The sequence below is a fragment of the Lacerta agilis genome, chromosome 7 (genome assembly GCF_009819535.1).
Source record: "Lacerta agilis isolate rLacAgi1 chromosome 7, rLacAgi1.pri, whole genome shotgun sequence".
Lineage (NCBI taxonomy): Eukaryota > Metazoa > Chordata > Lepidosauria > Squamata > Lacertidae > Lacerta > Lacerta agilis.
Genome location: NC_046318.1, coordinates 7,151,312 through 7,168,351, shown reverse-complemented (window position 1 = coordinate 7,168,351; position 17,040 = coordinate 7,151,312). Strand labels below are relative to the sequence as shown.

Genomic DNA, 17,040 nt, shown 5'->3' with positions numbered 1-17,040 from the left:
CAAACTCAGTTGGTCTCTAAGGTGCTACTGGAAAGAATTTTTGATTTTGTTTTGACTATGGCAGACCAACACGGCTACCCACCTGTAACTGCAACATTCCATGTATAATACAACCTCCAATTGTAAACTTAAAAATTTGGGGGAAAATATAGTCTTATATATGGAAAAATACAGTAATTTGGAATTTTATTTTACTTTGTTCTGCTTTTTTAAATAAAGAAATAGTTCTGTGTTTTAAAAGGACAGATATGTGACTTTTACATACAGGAAAGCTAGTGGACTTTCCCATAAAATTGGGAAATGAAGAACACCGATTTTAACACTGTGTCTTAAAATGTTGTTAGTATTGTGAAAGGGTTTGTTCAGAATTGTCATAGTTGTTGGAAAATAACTTTAAAATCATAGCCTGTAAGTAAAACAGAAGACAACCAGCTATAGGTGAAACTCGAAAAATTTGAATATCGTGGAAAAGACCATTTATGTAAGCAATTGTTTTCATTAGCTACTGGAGTTTAATATATGAAATAGACTCATGACATGCAAAGCGAGATATGTCAAGCCTTTATTTGTTATAATTGTGATGATTATGGCGTACAGCTGATGAAAACCCCAAAGTTGAAATTGTTAATTTGGGGTTCTCACCAGCTGTACGCCATAATCATCACAATTATAACAAATAAAGGCTTGACATATCTCGCTTTGCATGTCATGAGTCTATCTCATATATTAGTTTCACCTTTTAAGTTGAATTACTGAAAGAAATGAACCTTCCCACGATATTCTAATTTTTCAAGTTTCACCTGTATATCGATGTTCTCAGTTGTCAAGTAGCAGTTTAGAGGAAAAAGAAATGTTGTTTCAGGACAGAGTTGTAGTTTATTTATGCTTTGTGGTGGTTGCAGCATGTATGTATTTGTGGTGATAACTTTATATACCTGCATATATCCAGTTCTTCAACTTGCTCTGAAAAAAACAAGTAGGCTCTGGTAAACAATTGAATGCTTGAGTTCTTTATAATTATGTATTAATTTCTGTCTGAGCTACATATGATGTGGAAGGGTCTGGTGTAAATAAATATTAGTTCTCTAGGTAGCTACCCTCCAAACAGTTTAAGTAAATCACCACACAGTACATTTATTTAAATGAAAATTTGCACAATGGAGTGTAAATTTCTGCTGCAAAAGGCCACATAGTTGAACCTGATGTGCACGGCTTTGTGGCGGTGAGGGGAAGCAGTCCAGGTTGAAGGGACATTTTGCTTGAGGTGATGCCTGCAGGCCTTGCCATCGAGAGGCTCTTGCAGGTAAAAACCAGTTGAGTAAGAGTCTAAGATAATGACAAATATTCCCAAGTCACTCTCTGTTGTCAGGGTCAAATAACTACACAAATTGGCCAGTTGAGAGGCAACTGTTGTTCACATTTATTTATTTTTTTACCTCTGAACTTTGAATTAATTATATGGAATATTAGTTGTTGTCTCTTCCCCTAGAACAGATATTTGCAGTGGGGAAAACAGTCAAACCTCGGTTGTTGAATGTAATCCGTTCCGGAAGCCCGTTTGGCTTCTGAAATGTTCGAGAACCAAATCACGGCTTCCAATTAGCTGCAAGAACTTATTGCATTCAAGCAGAAGCCGCGTCGGATGTTCGGCTTCCAAAAAACGTTCAAAAACTGGAACACTTACTTCCGGGTTTTCAGCGTTCGGGAGCCGAAATGTACGATAACGGAGGCGTTCGGGAACCGAGGTTTCACTGTATCAGTTTAAGCTTATGTTGCATGTATGCAATGTAGCATGCTGATTTATTATATAATTTGGATGGGTACTCAACTATGTTTTACACAGAGTAAATCTAATGAAAGGAATGAACATGATTATGTTTGGTCTGTTAATTCCAGAAGCTCCACTCTGCATTAAATACCACCCTAGTTTATAATAGTAGATTCATAACAATTACTATAAAATAACAACAACAACAACAACAACAACAACTTCATCATTATAAGAGTAAAAAGACAGTAAAGGAAGTCAGCTCCTTATTGGAAACAATATTCTGAAAGTCTGCTGAAATAAAACTATAGTTTTTTTCAATGTTAAACGTATCGCTTTGCAGTTACTCCAGTCCTGCAAAGACATTGTGCACCTGGTTAGCTTTAAACATGAGTCTAACTATTAAAAAACAGAAACAGTATTCGCTCCTTAAGACAGATATAGTACTGATAGAAAATGGAAGCTGCAACTTTAAAGTAGGTGTGAGGAACCCCAGCTGGTTTTACCCTCTCCTCCCAGCCACAAGCTATTTATAAGAGAATAACTGAAAGGGGAAAGGGTTTTGATGGCGTGCAAAATGTACCTTGGCCGGCTTCTTCCTCTACAAGAAGTTCAGATGTCTCAGTAGATAGATTGTAGTTCCTGACAAATATGCAAACAGTGTGCACGAATTTTGCATTTGCAAGTATGCACTTGCCTTTTGAAGTGTCTGGGCTGAGCAATGGGGGTGGAGACGCTCCTTCAGGTCTACATTATTTGGGAGTCCTTTTGCTTTTTAGCACAGGGAGAGATAAAAGGGTATTGGACAGTTTTGTGCTTTTTTTAAACCCACTTTGATACGAAACATCCTTGGAGAAAATGGTGAAACTTGAGTGGAGTTACTAAGGGTTAAGTATGTACATGCCTCTGTTTCCAAGTGAAACAGCTCTCTGCGCATGTCTGTGAAGGTTGTAAAATGGTGGGAGGGGCCCTCGCTACCACGGAATGGGCCCCCCACAGCTTTCCACAGGGATGACACAACCCTCAATCAGTCTGAAAAAGTTTACTCATTCCTGTGCATAAAGAAGTAAACGTAAATAAGTAACCATAGCCATATGTCCTTGTGTGTGTGATTTCACATATGTGGGAAAAATTAATCCAGGGAGTAAGAGATATAAATGTACAAGATGGATAGCTTTTATCATAGTTGCTTTTGTGTCAAGGTAAATGGTAGGAAATGGGTGGGCAGGGTTTACAAAATCTTAGGTGGGCCCAATCCTGAATGGGTTCGCAGCCTAAATCCTTTATTTTCAGTGGAGTTGGTCACAGCTTAGGATCAAGCTGTTAATACTTTGAATACTTATAACTTAACATAGCTCAAGGGGAGAACGCTTTTGACTATTTCCATGAGGGATTCCTACAGGCTTCGATTCTATTTAAAAGACTTCTGCTTTCCCCAGTGTGCAACTATCATTTCACTATAAAATAGCGGGGAGACTCTGGCGTGCAGGCGATGCTGGGGAAGTTAAAGCTGTGGCTGCGAAAGAACAGCCAGCAGCTTGTTTATTATTGTTGTTGTTGTTATCAATGAATTATCCATCGTTGTTATCATTATTAACTCCAAGGTTCCTTTGTGGTTGCAGCTTGACCCCAGTTGAATTCTGTGCTGTTTGAATTGTGTGCTGTTGAGGTTTTCTAAAGCTGTTTTCCGCAGGGATCCCATTCATTTTGGAGCTCCCCAAGGAATCTGATTCACACCAAAAGCAGAGGTATTTCTACAGTAGAAGGTTGTGTGTGTGTGTTTCATGGCTAAGACTCGGCTGGAAGAAGAGGAGATACTCTGCCTACTTTTGGGGGGAAGGCAGGAGTAAGGAGGAGAAATAAGGCAAACCATTACACTTAACCTTCTGGAAGCTTATTTCAGTTTTGTGGTTTAAAACCAAAACAATTAGAAGATCTGAACTACCTCTATGAGTTCAGTTTCCAAATCTTGCATTTCTTCAAAATATACTTCCAGGCTCCTCTCTTTCTCAACCTTATTTTTTATTTGCTTTGGTTGGAATTGGAAGGTTAGTCGCTTTTTAATCCAACCCTCAAATGAAACAAGGTTCCCAGCCCTTCTTTAGGGTATATTTTCTTCACAGCACAAGTGTTTTGTCCAATGTAACTCAAGGAATTTTAAACTCAAGAAATACTAAGAAAGTATAGTACCTGCAAGTAAAACAATACCATTTCTTGCTGTGCTCTCCCCTGCATCCCCCCCCCCCAGAAAAAAACACTGGTTTTGTATCTTAAATGACATTGCTTCTGCCAGTGTCTGTGTATTTCAGGGTGTGCCAATCACTGACAAGGTCAGACATTTAGAGCCTGTAAGCCAGGTGATTTTGTTCTCAGTTAAATGTGCATATATTCCTTATGTGACCAAATGTTGAAAAGTACCAACAAGCCATTCCTGCTGGTTAATGGCAATTTTGCAAAGTATTGCATGCTAAAAAAAAACATTCCTTCAGCAACATGTAATTCTTTCATTAAAACCAGCCAACCAATCCAGAGTTTTAGCAAGTTGGCCAGATCTTAGAATTTTTTGTTTTTCAAAACCATATGAAGCTATCCATAATTATCAGATAGCAGCACTATTGCCAAAGTGTCTAATTTACATCTTTTTTGTATTGACAGTTGTCTGGAAATTTCCCACTGGCTTTAATTGGAAGCTGTACAGGGCCTTGCATGTCATTTCCCCCATTCCTCTTGCTGCTCTGCATTATAGCTAAGCCAGTAATATTGAGTTACCGGTAACTAGAACTATGAAGCAGGTGCATATTTCTTACCTTTCATCTTTCAGGGTGATTTTCCTTATTTCAGTTTCTTGTCCCAGGCATTTGATAACTCTGTTACTTTTTCTAAATGCCAGCGTATGTGAGATCAGAAAGTAGTTATGTGAAGCCAACTCGTGTTGAACTGGAAGAACATTTATTTTCGCTTATTAAAACTTGTCCATACTGCCTTTCATCTTGTTAGATCAGGATGGCATATAACACAAAATCAATACAAACAAACACAAAACAATCATAAAAACAACAGGAGAGAAGTGAAACAGATTGAGATTTGCTCAGATTCCTGGGGGGGGGGGAATGTTTTTGTTGAGTGCAGGGGTAGTTAATCTCCAGCGGATGGACTCCAATGTTCATCTGCCCGTCAGCCTGGCCAGTGGTCGGGAATGATGGGAGTTGCCATCTGATGTGGAGAGGACCAGGGGAGCCAGCCCTGGTCTAGTGCTGACATTTTCTCTTGGGGAGGCCATTCTACAACCTGGGCACTGCATCCATTCAAGGGACAGCTTCTTTCCCTAATGTGCAATTGTGAACAATTTAACCTTTCTGTGCCTACGTTTTCCCATTTGAAGAATGAGAATCCTGCCTAGCAGCTTATTTGCAAAACATAGTCTGAAGATATCTAAATGACAAGTGCTATGCAAGTGATTAATGGTTTTCTTATGTTAAACAGCAGTTACCACAAATCCGAGCTTTATTTCACAGAATCATAGAATTGTAGCGTTGGAAGGGATCCCGAGGGTCATCAAGTTCAGCCCCCCTGCAATGCAGGAATCTCAGCTAAAGCATCCATGGCTGGTGGTCACCCAACCTCTGCTTAAAGGGTTATTGATATTGATGACTCTTTCATAGTTCAGATCTTTACCTATGGGGTGGTGCAGACTTTTTGCAACAGGGATATCCTCCTCCCATTGAGAGCGCCTACCTTAGTGCATGGGTTGTGCGCCTTGCCCACTGAGAGTTTAGCCATTCCCCGAGCCCTGGGCCAGGCCATGGGCACTGAGATACTCTGTAGGTAAGCCTAGCTGTTGTCTTCATATGCTGTAAAAAGACTCCCAATTTTTCAGTGTGTCAACAAACTTGCCCATGAAATCTGTTGAGCAGAGAATGTTGTAAGTTTGGGCTTTATTTACTTGTATTTGTTTTTAAGAAACAGTGAGTTTTTGTTTGTTTACATACTGTTTACAATGACACAGGTTTATTTTTAATATATACAACAGTTGAGATATTTATTGCATATGCTATTTGAAAGATGTTTTATGTGTTTTGCACCTTTGGGATATATTGTTACATTTCTGTATTCAGAATATTTGGGTGGTTCTGTTAATAGTAATTTTATGACTTCTAAGTGACCAGTTTTTTGTGCCTTTTTATTATTGGGTGCATGATTGCCTATTTATTATTGTATGGAAGTCATGGAGATGTGTATTTTTGTATGCTGCTGGAAGCAATGGTTGATTTTATTGTACATTTATGAGATATGCCTCCCTTAAAGGGCACTCGATGGATCTTCCTTCTGAAATAAACCAATACATACAATCTCAATAATGAATTTGAATTTTTTAGTGAGAAATGGGTTTAATGAGCAGACTGGCTTCTGAGTAGACAAGACTGGGATTGCCCTGGACAAGAACATCTAACGCTCTGCATATTGTGTCTGTTGCTTTAGGACTCCTTTGTCCATTGCACAACAAAGGATGGAGGGTGGTTGTCTCCGAACATTGGATGGATGCCTGGCTCCTCATTCATTTTATTTGTGTGCCACTTTTCCACACACACACACACACACACACACACACACACAAAACATGCTCAAAGGGGCTTACGACAAAGAAAACAATACATTTCAAAAACAATGAAAAAGAATTTCCTAATAACATAGCAAAACAACACAATAGCAAATATAATAACAAAAAAAACCATTTCAGAACTATAAATATAGAAAGATTATATAAACAACACCCAGCACCCAATAACAAAAATAACAAGGGAGCTTGGTTATAGAAACGTCCCTCCCATGATGTGGCTTACAGTTCCTCTCCCGTCAGCAGCTTCATAGAAGGCTTCCAAGTGCAGGGGGCGAGGTAGCTCAAAACACCCTTCCCATGATACAGGTGGGTAGGAGATAAAGATGCATAGATGCATAGCACCCGTTGGCTCCAGTGGGCAATTTCTCTAAAATGAAATGTTCCCTCCACCTTGTGGTGGTGAATGCATCCAAGTTCTTCCATCTTTACCATTCCAGAGACTGCAGGCTGCCTCTTCTCACCCAAGAACACATTTGCAGTAGCAGCTGCTCTTGAATTTGCTGCAGGACACAGCTCTGTTGGGTGGCGTTACACAGTATCTCCCTAAATGCTCAAAGAAATACAAAGAAATTTCAGAAATAGACTGGAAAGAGAAGTGGCTGAATTGCAACTAATCACCAAACTTAAAACCATGGAGAAACCTGGTCTGAACAAAGACATTGGATTCTTATCTCATTATACATAACAAAGCTATCTTTAGCCATCTCACCCCTTGCCTTTCCCTGCAAGACTAATTGCAGCCATTAAGAGTCTGATCACCCATTCCCACCACCCTTCTGAGTAATACCCCTCCCCACTCCCTCACTATATTTAAGGATCTGGTGACTTCTGTTTCAGTGTATCTGAAGAAGTGTGCATGCACACGAAAGCTCATACCAAGAACAAACTCAGTTGGTCTCTAAGGTGCTACTGGAAAGAATTTTCTATTTTGTTTCGACTATGGCAGACCAACACGGCTACCCACCTGTAACTCCCTAAATTTATATTTAAGTTTTCGGAGCTTGTGTGAACACACAAACATCATGTAGTTGTTACCTGGTCTGCTTCTCATGCTGTTCATTTGAGGGCGCCTTTGTTGGGAGCTGATTATCATTCCAACTGGGTCTATTTCACCGAATTTTTTCCCCCATTTTTCTGTTTTTAAAACAACACCGTTCAATCAGCTTGATGCCTTCTGACTATCTTTCTGCAGAAAAGAAGAGAGAAGATACTGGTTCGAATACGTTCTCACTGCACATTGGAGGCATCACAGTTCCTCATTCCCACCCTTTGCTTTAATTTCTGATTTGCACTAAACCCAACAGCAAGCACATCTGGGACATAACACTAATACAAGTTTATTGCATGCGAGGTTAGTTTGATCTTACACATTTATACAGTTAATTTCGACTCATCTGCAACACATACCATAGAAGACATAACATGAGCTGCGTCTCAAACTATAACTTTTCAAAATATCTTGGGGGTGGGGAGAAGAGAAGAATCTGACTAAAGCAACCAACAGGAGTTAACAGCACATCCAGCCTCTTCCCTTTCTTCAGGTGTGCTCACAAAGAACAGTTTCATGCTGAAATGTCACGTTAGGGGAATACTCAGTAACCCACAACAACATGGTGAAGACCATGGGAGGATCTAGTGCAAAAAAGCAGAGGTGGAAGTCCAGCCCAGTATGACGGCAGACTGTTTCTTCAACCCAAGACCCCCATACTGTTGTTGAAAAATTTAGGGTTGGCTTTCACAGCCCAACTCTCCATGAAGGGATTCAGTGTCCCTTAAGCCCATTATTGGTCAGAGAGAAATGAATGGAGGCAAGAACCAATAGAAGGAACGCAAGGACAAGTTTATTTTTCTGTTGCAAAAGTCCCCGACCCACTGGATGAGGACCCAGAACAAAGGTGTGTAAAAACTTTAAAAGGTTTTAGAAATTGCCCAATCCCTTAGCCACCCAAAAGTACCACACAAGTGTTGCAGAAGGCAGATTCCAAGATTCATATTCCAGGTAGTGATTGCAGGCAATTCATACTAAATTCAGACTTTGGATTGGTTTACAACAACCCTGTCGTGTTGTTCAGTAATATTAGACCCTAATTGCACATTGGGTTGAAACTGGAGAGAATAAAAACAACACTAAAATAGAATCCATTGCTTTTTATGCAGGTTGCTGGCCAGAGAGAGTTGGGTGTATTGCAAACCCTTCAGTGCAGTTCAGAGATGGCTAGATTGACTGGGAAAATCAGAAATTAGGAGGATCAAAACTTCAATAGAAAATGGGACAAATATGGATTGTATTTAAAAGAACACTGTAAACACTTGAACTCTTTGGCAGGCTTTGTATAACTCTTGCAATGTTACAAAGGCTTTGGATATATTGGAGGACTATAACTCTTTTTTTGACCTCCTCAGCCATCAACTAATGCAGGGCCTGGCTCACAACCAAATTGCTGTGGAGCGGGAAAGGCCCCCCCCCAGGGGTCATCTAGTCCAACCCCATGCTGAGAGCCAGTGTGGTGTAGTGGTTAAGAGCAGCAGACTCGTAATTTGGTGAACTGGGTTCGTGTCTCCACTCCTCCACATGCAGCTGCTGGGTGGCCTTGGGCTAGTCACACTTCTCTGAAGTCTCTCAGCCCCACTCACCTCACAGAGTGTTTGTTATGGAAGAGGAAGAGAAAGGAGAATGTTAGCCGCTTTGAGACTCCTTCGGGTAGTGAAAAGCGGGATATCAAATCCAAACTCTTCTTCTTCCTCATCTTCTACTACTATTCAGGAGCCAGTTTGTATAGTCTAGTATATTGTATATTCAGGGTGGGGGGGACACCACAAGCACCAGTCCAACGACCAGAAGGAGGGCTGGACTGAAGTGTACCAGTAGTAATTTTACATTTATTTATAGCCCGCCTTTTCCCCTGACAGGGACTTCAGGCGGCTTACGTAAGAGCAGGCCGGGGCGGGCAGAAGGGGGAAACACGAGCTTCACGCCGCGGCTTCGTTCGCGCCTACTGCGCATGCGGGGTTTGTGGCACCGGTGGGGGCGAACTTTAGCGGCCGCGGAGAACGCGTCCCTGCGTGGACGGGGTCGACCGCAGGGGCAGGAGGCGGCGCCGAGTCTCGCGAGAAGGAGGAGACGGAGGCGGAGGAGGCGGCGAAGGCGATGGTCCGCGAGTTGTGGGGAGGGGGAAAGGAAGGAAGGAAGGAAACGCCTCAGGTGAGGAGGGCGGGGCGGTAGGAATTGAGCCGGGCGAGGGGGGTGTCGAGACCCCCTTGAAAGGGACAGGTGACTCCGGTGAGCGGGGGGGGGGAGGGCTGCGCGCGCCCCCCGCCCTCCCTCCCCCCGAGCAACGGTCCTGCGCCCCCTCCCTCCGCCCGGCCTTCCTGCCCCCCCTGCTCCTTCCTGCCTCTCGTGACGCCACTCCGGACCCCTCCCCCCTTTCCCTCATTCCGGCCGGGGGGGGGGGCAGGAGGAGGAACAGCGGCCGCGACACCGATGATGATGATGATGATGCTCCGCAGTTGCCCCGGGGGGGGGGAGGGGTGTCTCTAGGTCACCGGGGGGGGGCGGCGGAAAGTCGGGTCGCAAGGCCCTTCCGAGCGCGCCCCCGCCGCTGCTTTGCTCGCTCGTTTCCGCTGCTTTTCTTATTAGTAGGAGCAATGAATTGGCTCAGTGTTCAGGTGGCTTCGGAGCACTTTACAAAACAGTTACTTTTTATATAAATGATGTGTGTGTGTGTGCGGATATATATGTAATTATATATTTATATATAAATATATTATATATTTATATATTTAATAAATAATCATAATAAATATGTATTATCCACTTGGGACAATCATTATTATTTATAATAAAATTTACATACTATTATAAATAATTACACACACACACACCAAATCACATAACATTATTAGAATACAGAGTAATTTAAGATACACCACAATTAAAACACACCGGGAACGTGTGCAGCAAAACGATCCACTTTGGGATAGCGCAGCCGTTCGAACTGGAGAGAGAAGCCAAGAGGTCAAGTCGAGGCCTTTGTCAGACCCGGCAGGAAGGCAGTAAAGATGGAGCTTCTCCTGTTCCAGCACAGCAAGGGCATCTCGCCACCCCTGCCTGCCTCTGCTGCGCAAGCCGGTCATCCTCAGGCCAGGACGCAGCTCACGGGAGTCCGTTGGTGCCCTTACTGGGCATTGCATTGGAAGCCAGCCTTTAAGGTAACCTGCTCCAGAGTCGTTCAGTGCCTCCTGTGCAAGTAACAAGGCCTCGGAACAGACTCGGTGGCTAATAATGTTGTTCCGCGAACAACCCTGAGACCTCTGGGTTTAGGGCAGTATATAAATTCAATAAACGTTAATAAAAAGAAAGCCATGCACATCCCTTTAAGGGGCTCTGCTTGCCACCCAGTAAGGTAAAGGGACCCATAACCATTAGGTCCAGTCGTGGATGACTCGGGGGTTGCGGCGCTCATCTCGCTTTATTGGCCGAGGGAGCCGGCGTACAGCTTCTGTGTCATGTGGCCAGCATGACTAAGCTGCTTCTGGCGAACCAGAGCAGCGCACGGAAAAGCCGTTTACCTTCCTGTGCTTTCGAACTGCTAGGTTGGCAGGAGCAGGGACTGAGCAACGGGAGCTCACCCCGTTGGAGGGATTCGAACCGCCAACTTTCTGATCAGCAAGCCCTAGGCTCTGTGGTTTAACACACAGCGCCACCCATGTCCTTTGCCACCCAGTAGGTAAACGTAAAAGGTAAAGTACCCCTGGATGGTTAAGTCCAGTAAAGGTGACTGGGGTGCAGCACTCATCTTGCTTTTCAGGCTGAGGAAGCCAGCGTTTTTTACACAGACAGTTTTCCAGGTCGTGTCCAGCATGACTAAACCGCTTCTGGTGCAACGGGACACCGTGACAAGTGCCAGAGCGTATGGAAATGTTGTTTGCATTCCCACCACAGCGATACCTATTTATCTACTTGCACTAGTGTGCTTTCAAACTTCTAGGTTGGCAGGAGCTGGGACAGAGCAACATGAGCTCACCCCATCGTGTGGATTTGAACCGCCAACCTTCCAATTAATTGGCAAGCCCAAGAAGCTCAGTGGTTTAGACCACAGTGCTACCCATGTCTCTTTGCTACCCATTAGAAGTCCATGTGCACCTTAGGTAGCCATAGCCATCCATATATTAAAAGAGTGGGAGATAATAGCTTGTCTGAAGCCACCTAGTAAGTTGGTGGCAGAAAACATAAACGTGCCCCTTCTCTCCACCACCTGCATAAAGCCATCTCATCTGGACTGAGACCACACCGCAAGAGGAGGACCTTAATTTGTTTCCCCACATCCCTTTTTAGCAAGAACAAAAAATAACCCTCTTGTCTCCTCCAAAGTTGCAGTTTGTCATGGTGCTCCATGACATATTTGGGGCAAATAAGGTGTGTGTGTGGGGGGGGGGGGGATGGACAATTTCCCCCACAATCCTGGACTGGTGAGGCTTTGGCAACAAGGAAGATAATTGTGCCTGCCTGGTCCAGCATGTGTCTACAGCACCAGGCCATTAAAAAAATACAAAACCTTTTTTTCAGTAGACCCTTGCATTTGCTCCACCATGGCAGGTGCTAGCTCAGTGCCTAAATACAACTTCTACAAGCCACACTGTGCTTAGATTTTTGCTATATATTACTTGTTTATGCACTGTACAGTGTTATGGTAGTAAAAAAAAAAAAGTAAAAGGATTGAATCCAAACCATATGATGAAGCTATTATAAATTGAGCTAAACTGGGTTGACAACATTTATTGGCAAACCCTACTTGTCCTTTTCCGTTCTATATATTGATGGTGAATTTTGGTGTAGAAAACCCCAAATTTACGTGGGGTTTGTGTTCCAGGTCATCGTGTGCGACGGCAGAGCATGCATAAGCCCATAATGCCCCCCATTCCACCCACTTCTGTGTGCATGCACAGTTGTGCACATATTGAATGTGCATAAATTGTTCATTGCCTGTACAGGGTAAGAACAACCATAGTTTCTGAGATTTTATATTCTACAAGTATTTCAAGATACAGAAACCCCATTCCTCTTTACATCTAGTCATCCCAGATAGCAATAAAGGCACCTCGGTTTTTAAAGGCATAAGGTACACAAGAGGCTGAAAGAGCTGACACAGTCAGGTATTTTGCTAAATAGCTGTTGCCCACCATTTTCAGTCAGGTATATTGTCACCACTCAGTCTGGTGATGGAACTGGATAGTGCTTGTGTGCCAAGTGGATCAGGCCTGAGTAACACCATTCAGGAATCTTTGCTAAAGTGAATGAAAGGATAGCAGATGATCAGAACACAACCTGTGGTCTTCCATTGCAAAGGAATATAAGGACAAATAACCAGCCTAAAAATGTAGGTCCAAAGGTTCCTTGTGAAGAAGATGTCCGGAAAACAGGGGGTTGGACTGGATGGCCCTTGTGGTCTCTTCCAACTCTATGATTCTATGAAAAGGGAATAGAGTTTAGTGAAGGAATCACCCTATTTAGTTAACTAGCCCTAATCCACACGCTAAGGAGGGAGGGGGGAATATTCACAAATAGGATCTTGGCCAGGGAGCCTTGAAAAAAAATAGGAAAAATAGGTAAGATGAGAGAATGAAGTGTCGCCCTCAAGTGCTCCATTTCAAAAAAATTGTGGATTGGTTCTCTGAAATGTCATTCAGAGTCAACTGAGTTTATATACACATGGGCTGATGAGGCTCTGCCTCAATCAGAAATCCAAATGGCTTGGCAGTTCTTCCCTGGCAAGATTCAAGTTTGAGTTGTCTCAATATTGTTCTCTGCACATGAAGAGGCTCCAAATTTCTGCATGTTAAAAGTAGTGAAAGTTGAGATTGCTGGCATTGCTCACCTGCTTCTTAGCCCCCCCCCCCGCCCCCTTGTAAGCAAAAACCCATTTACACACAAACTCATGTAACTGTTCTGTTCTGGTTGCTATGCAGCTGCTGAGGTTGAAGACCCAGGTTCCCCCACACACTCTTTGCTGGCCACTGGCAAATGTCATTTGTGTTTCAGCCTGACCATACAAACTAGGAATTTCATAGCTGAAGCAATATTCAAACTAGGAGCTTTGTGATTCTCAGCTACCACACTATACCAGTTGTTTATTTACTTCTTCATCAAAGTATTATAATCAGATTAGTTAGTGCATCAAAGCTCTGTTCATACATCTAAAATTTAAATGCTATCTAGCGCCTTTTATAGTTTAATAATTGCAGTTGCATTATGAATAAATGTGTTTATAGAAGGCATTAACTATACAAAAAAGCTTATTTGTTTTGTCCTCCAGAAGCCAACTCTGAATCCCACCCAAATTTTGATTTGGTTCAAGTTTCTGGCAGGGGAACACATTTTTTTTGGCTTGCAGTTATACCATTCATGTTACTCATATTCAGTCAGGAAGTAAACAACCAGCTGGGGAATGGCAGTGCTAGACTGGTCAGATATTATTTTGTTTGGCACTGAATTATTGCAATTTTATTACTCATAGCCAATGCATTGGGAGGAATAAAACCTGGTAAAATCTCCAGTTGCAAGAGAAAGGTGTTTCCATGTTCTAAAGGTATTTTGGTTACCTTAGGAACCCAGATTTTTCAGTTTTACACTTTTTTTCTTATTGCATTTGAAATGGGTAGCTTTGCTCTCCTAGACAAAAATGAGGATTTGAGTTGTTGCTGCTAACAAATTGAACCCTTTTAAGTATTTTCTTGCTAAGCCGTTAGTTTCTCTAAGCATATTCTCTCGTGAGTTTCTTTGAGTAATATGGACTCTGTCCCCTGAGTCTTCTAAAAACAGCTTTGAGCTATTGCAAAATAAAACAAGGGATTCTCTGCATCTGGTACAAAAAGTGTATATGACCCGAGAGATGTGTTCCACTGTTCCAGTGTTATCTGCAACACCAGAACCTCTCTCCTGGAGTGAGTCTCTCCCATAGTGAGGATCATATCCCTAGTCAAATAAGTCTGATTTCTTGCTAATGGTAAAGCTGTCTGGATAGTATGCCGTTTATATTCATTTAATTTTCTGCTACACACACCACCCTTCATTGTTTTTAGCAAACTGGTTATTAAAAAATGTAAACAGCAGTTGATTTCGTAAAGTTATCCTATTGCTATCTCCTTTTGTTTTTCTTTAGAAATTGTTGGATTCATAATTAGAAACAAAAAGTAAGCAATGGATGCCCATATCAGGATCCGAAGCAGTCATAGGATGTCAAGGGTACCAGTGAGAAAGGTGAACTCTTGTTCTTTTGGCTGTCCTGTTGTTGAATAAATTGAACTTGTACTGTCTTGTAGCCATGACAAAGGTTTGATAATAATATTTCAGATTATTTTATATTCTTGGCTTTTCAAATATCCATTCTTCTTTGTGGTCATGCGTGTGGGTTCTGTGTCTGCACAGGCTTCATTCAGGAAACATCTCTAGGTCTGATAGGGTTTTGACAAGTGCCTCACCCACCAGGCATTCTCATTAAGGGGGTGGCTTCCACCTTTTGTGCTCAGCTTACTTTTGACCACCACACCTGATGCCTGTTAGGAACTTTTTCTCTACGCTAGTGTGCTTTATAAAGGTAAAGGGACCCCTGACCATTAGGTCCAGTTGTGGACAACTCGGGGGTTGCGGCGCTCATCTCGCTTTACTGGCCGAGGGAGCCGGCGTACAGCTTCCGGGTCATGTGGCCAGCATGACAAAGCCGCTTCTGGCGAACCAGAGTAGTGCACAGAGTACGCTGGAGCAGTACCTATTTATCTACTTGCACTTTGACGTGCTTTCGAACTGCTAGGTGGGCAGGAGCTGGGACTGAGTAACGGGAGCTCACCCTGTCATGGGGATTCGAACCGCTGACCTTCTGATCAGCAAGCCCTAGGCTCTGTGGTTTAACCACAGTGCCATCCGCGTCCCTCTAGTGTGCTTTATAAGTTGACTTAATTTTGTTGCATTTTTTTTTATTTGTTCTTTTTCTCAACTTCTGTTATTTATTCAGTATTATTATTTAGTCAATTTATCTGCTGCCCTTCTTTCTGAAAGAGCCCAGGGCAGCAAGCACACCAATTATAAAGCATCTTCTTTTCTAAAGCATTCTATAAACAGTTTAAACATTCTCTCAACCAAGAGCAAATTCCACCTGAAAGTCAATAAAGAGGGAGGAGGCAGGTGCAACTCACAAGCGAGGCCATTCCACAGTTGGAGAACTACCACTGAAAAGACTGTCGTGGGCCAGCACTAACCAGGCAGCCCCCAGTTATTTGTCTTTCTGGTTTGCATTTTATTTTTCAGTCCCTCTGTGCAGGGTAAATTACATTTATTTGCCTGTGCAGTTCAATTTCATTGTTTTAAAAAATCATTTTTTATTAATAATTTTCAACATAAAATACAATAAAAGCTGAACTAATCTAAAGAAGATAAATAGGAAGCAAGAATATGCAAAAGAAGAGAAGAAAGAAAGAGAAGAGAAAAAAAGAGAGAATAAATACCAGACCCTCTATCACAGTTATATCTTAATCCTTATTTGTGGCCTTTGGTACATCTTACCAGAATTTTAAGAAGCCAGAATGTTTGAATTATTAAAAGATTATCCTGTTTAGTAACTAGTCACCATAACAGTTCAATCCTGGAGAAGCAGGGAGTAAAGAACAACAATATTTTCCTTCCTTTGTCTAGTTCAACATAGTCTATGGCCTCTTATAAGACATTTTCATTCTGGATTTGCAAACTTGCTTCAGATGAACAGCAGTTCAGAAGATCCCTCAAATGGTCAAGGACAAGGCTTGCCTGCACTCTCCTCATTGCTTCCAGTTTAGCAGTAGCCATCGTTTGTGATGGCACCCTAGTTGGCAAACTGTTGTTCACGTTTCTCCTCCAAACCAGAATTGGAAATCCTGGTTTGAACTGCTTTTCCCATTCTACTTTGGAGGATGGCACTATCCAAAGTGTGCTGGTTTGGAAGTATGGCCACTACCAAGCTGCAAACAGAAATAGAATCAGAAATGCATTGGATGCAGTGAGCAGAAGCAATGTGCAAGTCTGATATTCATTCTTGATCATTGGGGGGCACGGTCTGAATTGAGACAGAGTAGACTGAATTGAGTGTATGTACACATCTAGTTACCTGGCGTAAAACCTGAATCTTAAAAGGCTAGAAAAGTATATGGTGTGTTTTCATTTCCTATTTTCTTTTTCCAGAGCTTTGGTGAATGTTCAATGTCTCCCATGAAGGCATTGTTGCAAAGTGAAAAAGAATTGTGCACAGTATCAGCAGAAGAGTTGAAGGCGGAGAAAGACAATTTCAATGAGGTTTGGCTTTGTTTTGACACATTAGGTTTTTTTAAAAATAAATTTGAAAAAAATGCTTTTCACTTACATCCATGCTAGCAAATATTGATTCTATGGTCATTATAAAGACATCATAAATGAGTGCTGCTTTATACTACTAGCAATGGAGGCTTGTGCTATGTTTTGTATAATTCACTAGCAGCCATGTAACTGATGTTGCTTGGGAATTCGGTGTAGTTTTGAAAGGTGTGGCCTGCTATCTTGATTCAAAATGGTATCCACATAGAATTGTAGAGATTTGCAACCAACCTCTGTTTAAAAATCTTAAATGAAGGAGAGTCTACCACCTTCTGAGAT

General features: G+C 42.2%; 1 protein-coding gene across 5 annotated transcripts in view; it reads left to right on the top strand.

Moving 5' to 3' along the window:
- Positions 1-9,552: 9,552 nt before the first annotated feature.
- The window catches only part of AKAP11 (A-kinase anchoring protein 11), a 39,805-nt gene continuing 32,317 nt past the window's right edge, over positions 9,553-17,040 (top strand). For all 5 annotated transcript variants that reach the window (XM_033154298.1, XM_033154297.1, XM_033154296.1 and 2 more), the window contains exons 1-3: positions 9,553-9,588; positions 14,546-14,643; positions 16,594-16,704. In XM_033154298.1, coding sequence (XP_033010189.1) covers positions 14,584-14,643; positions 16,594-16,704 — 171 coding nt within the window. In that variant the 5' untranslated portion in view covers positions 9,553-9,588; positions 14,546-14,583. The remainder of the gene's footprint in view (positions 9,589-14,545; positions 14,644-16,593; positions 16,705-17,040) is intronic.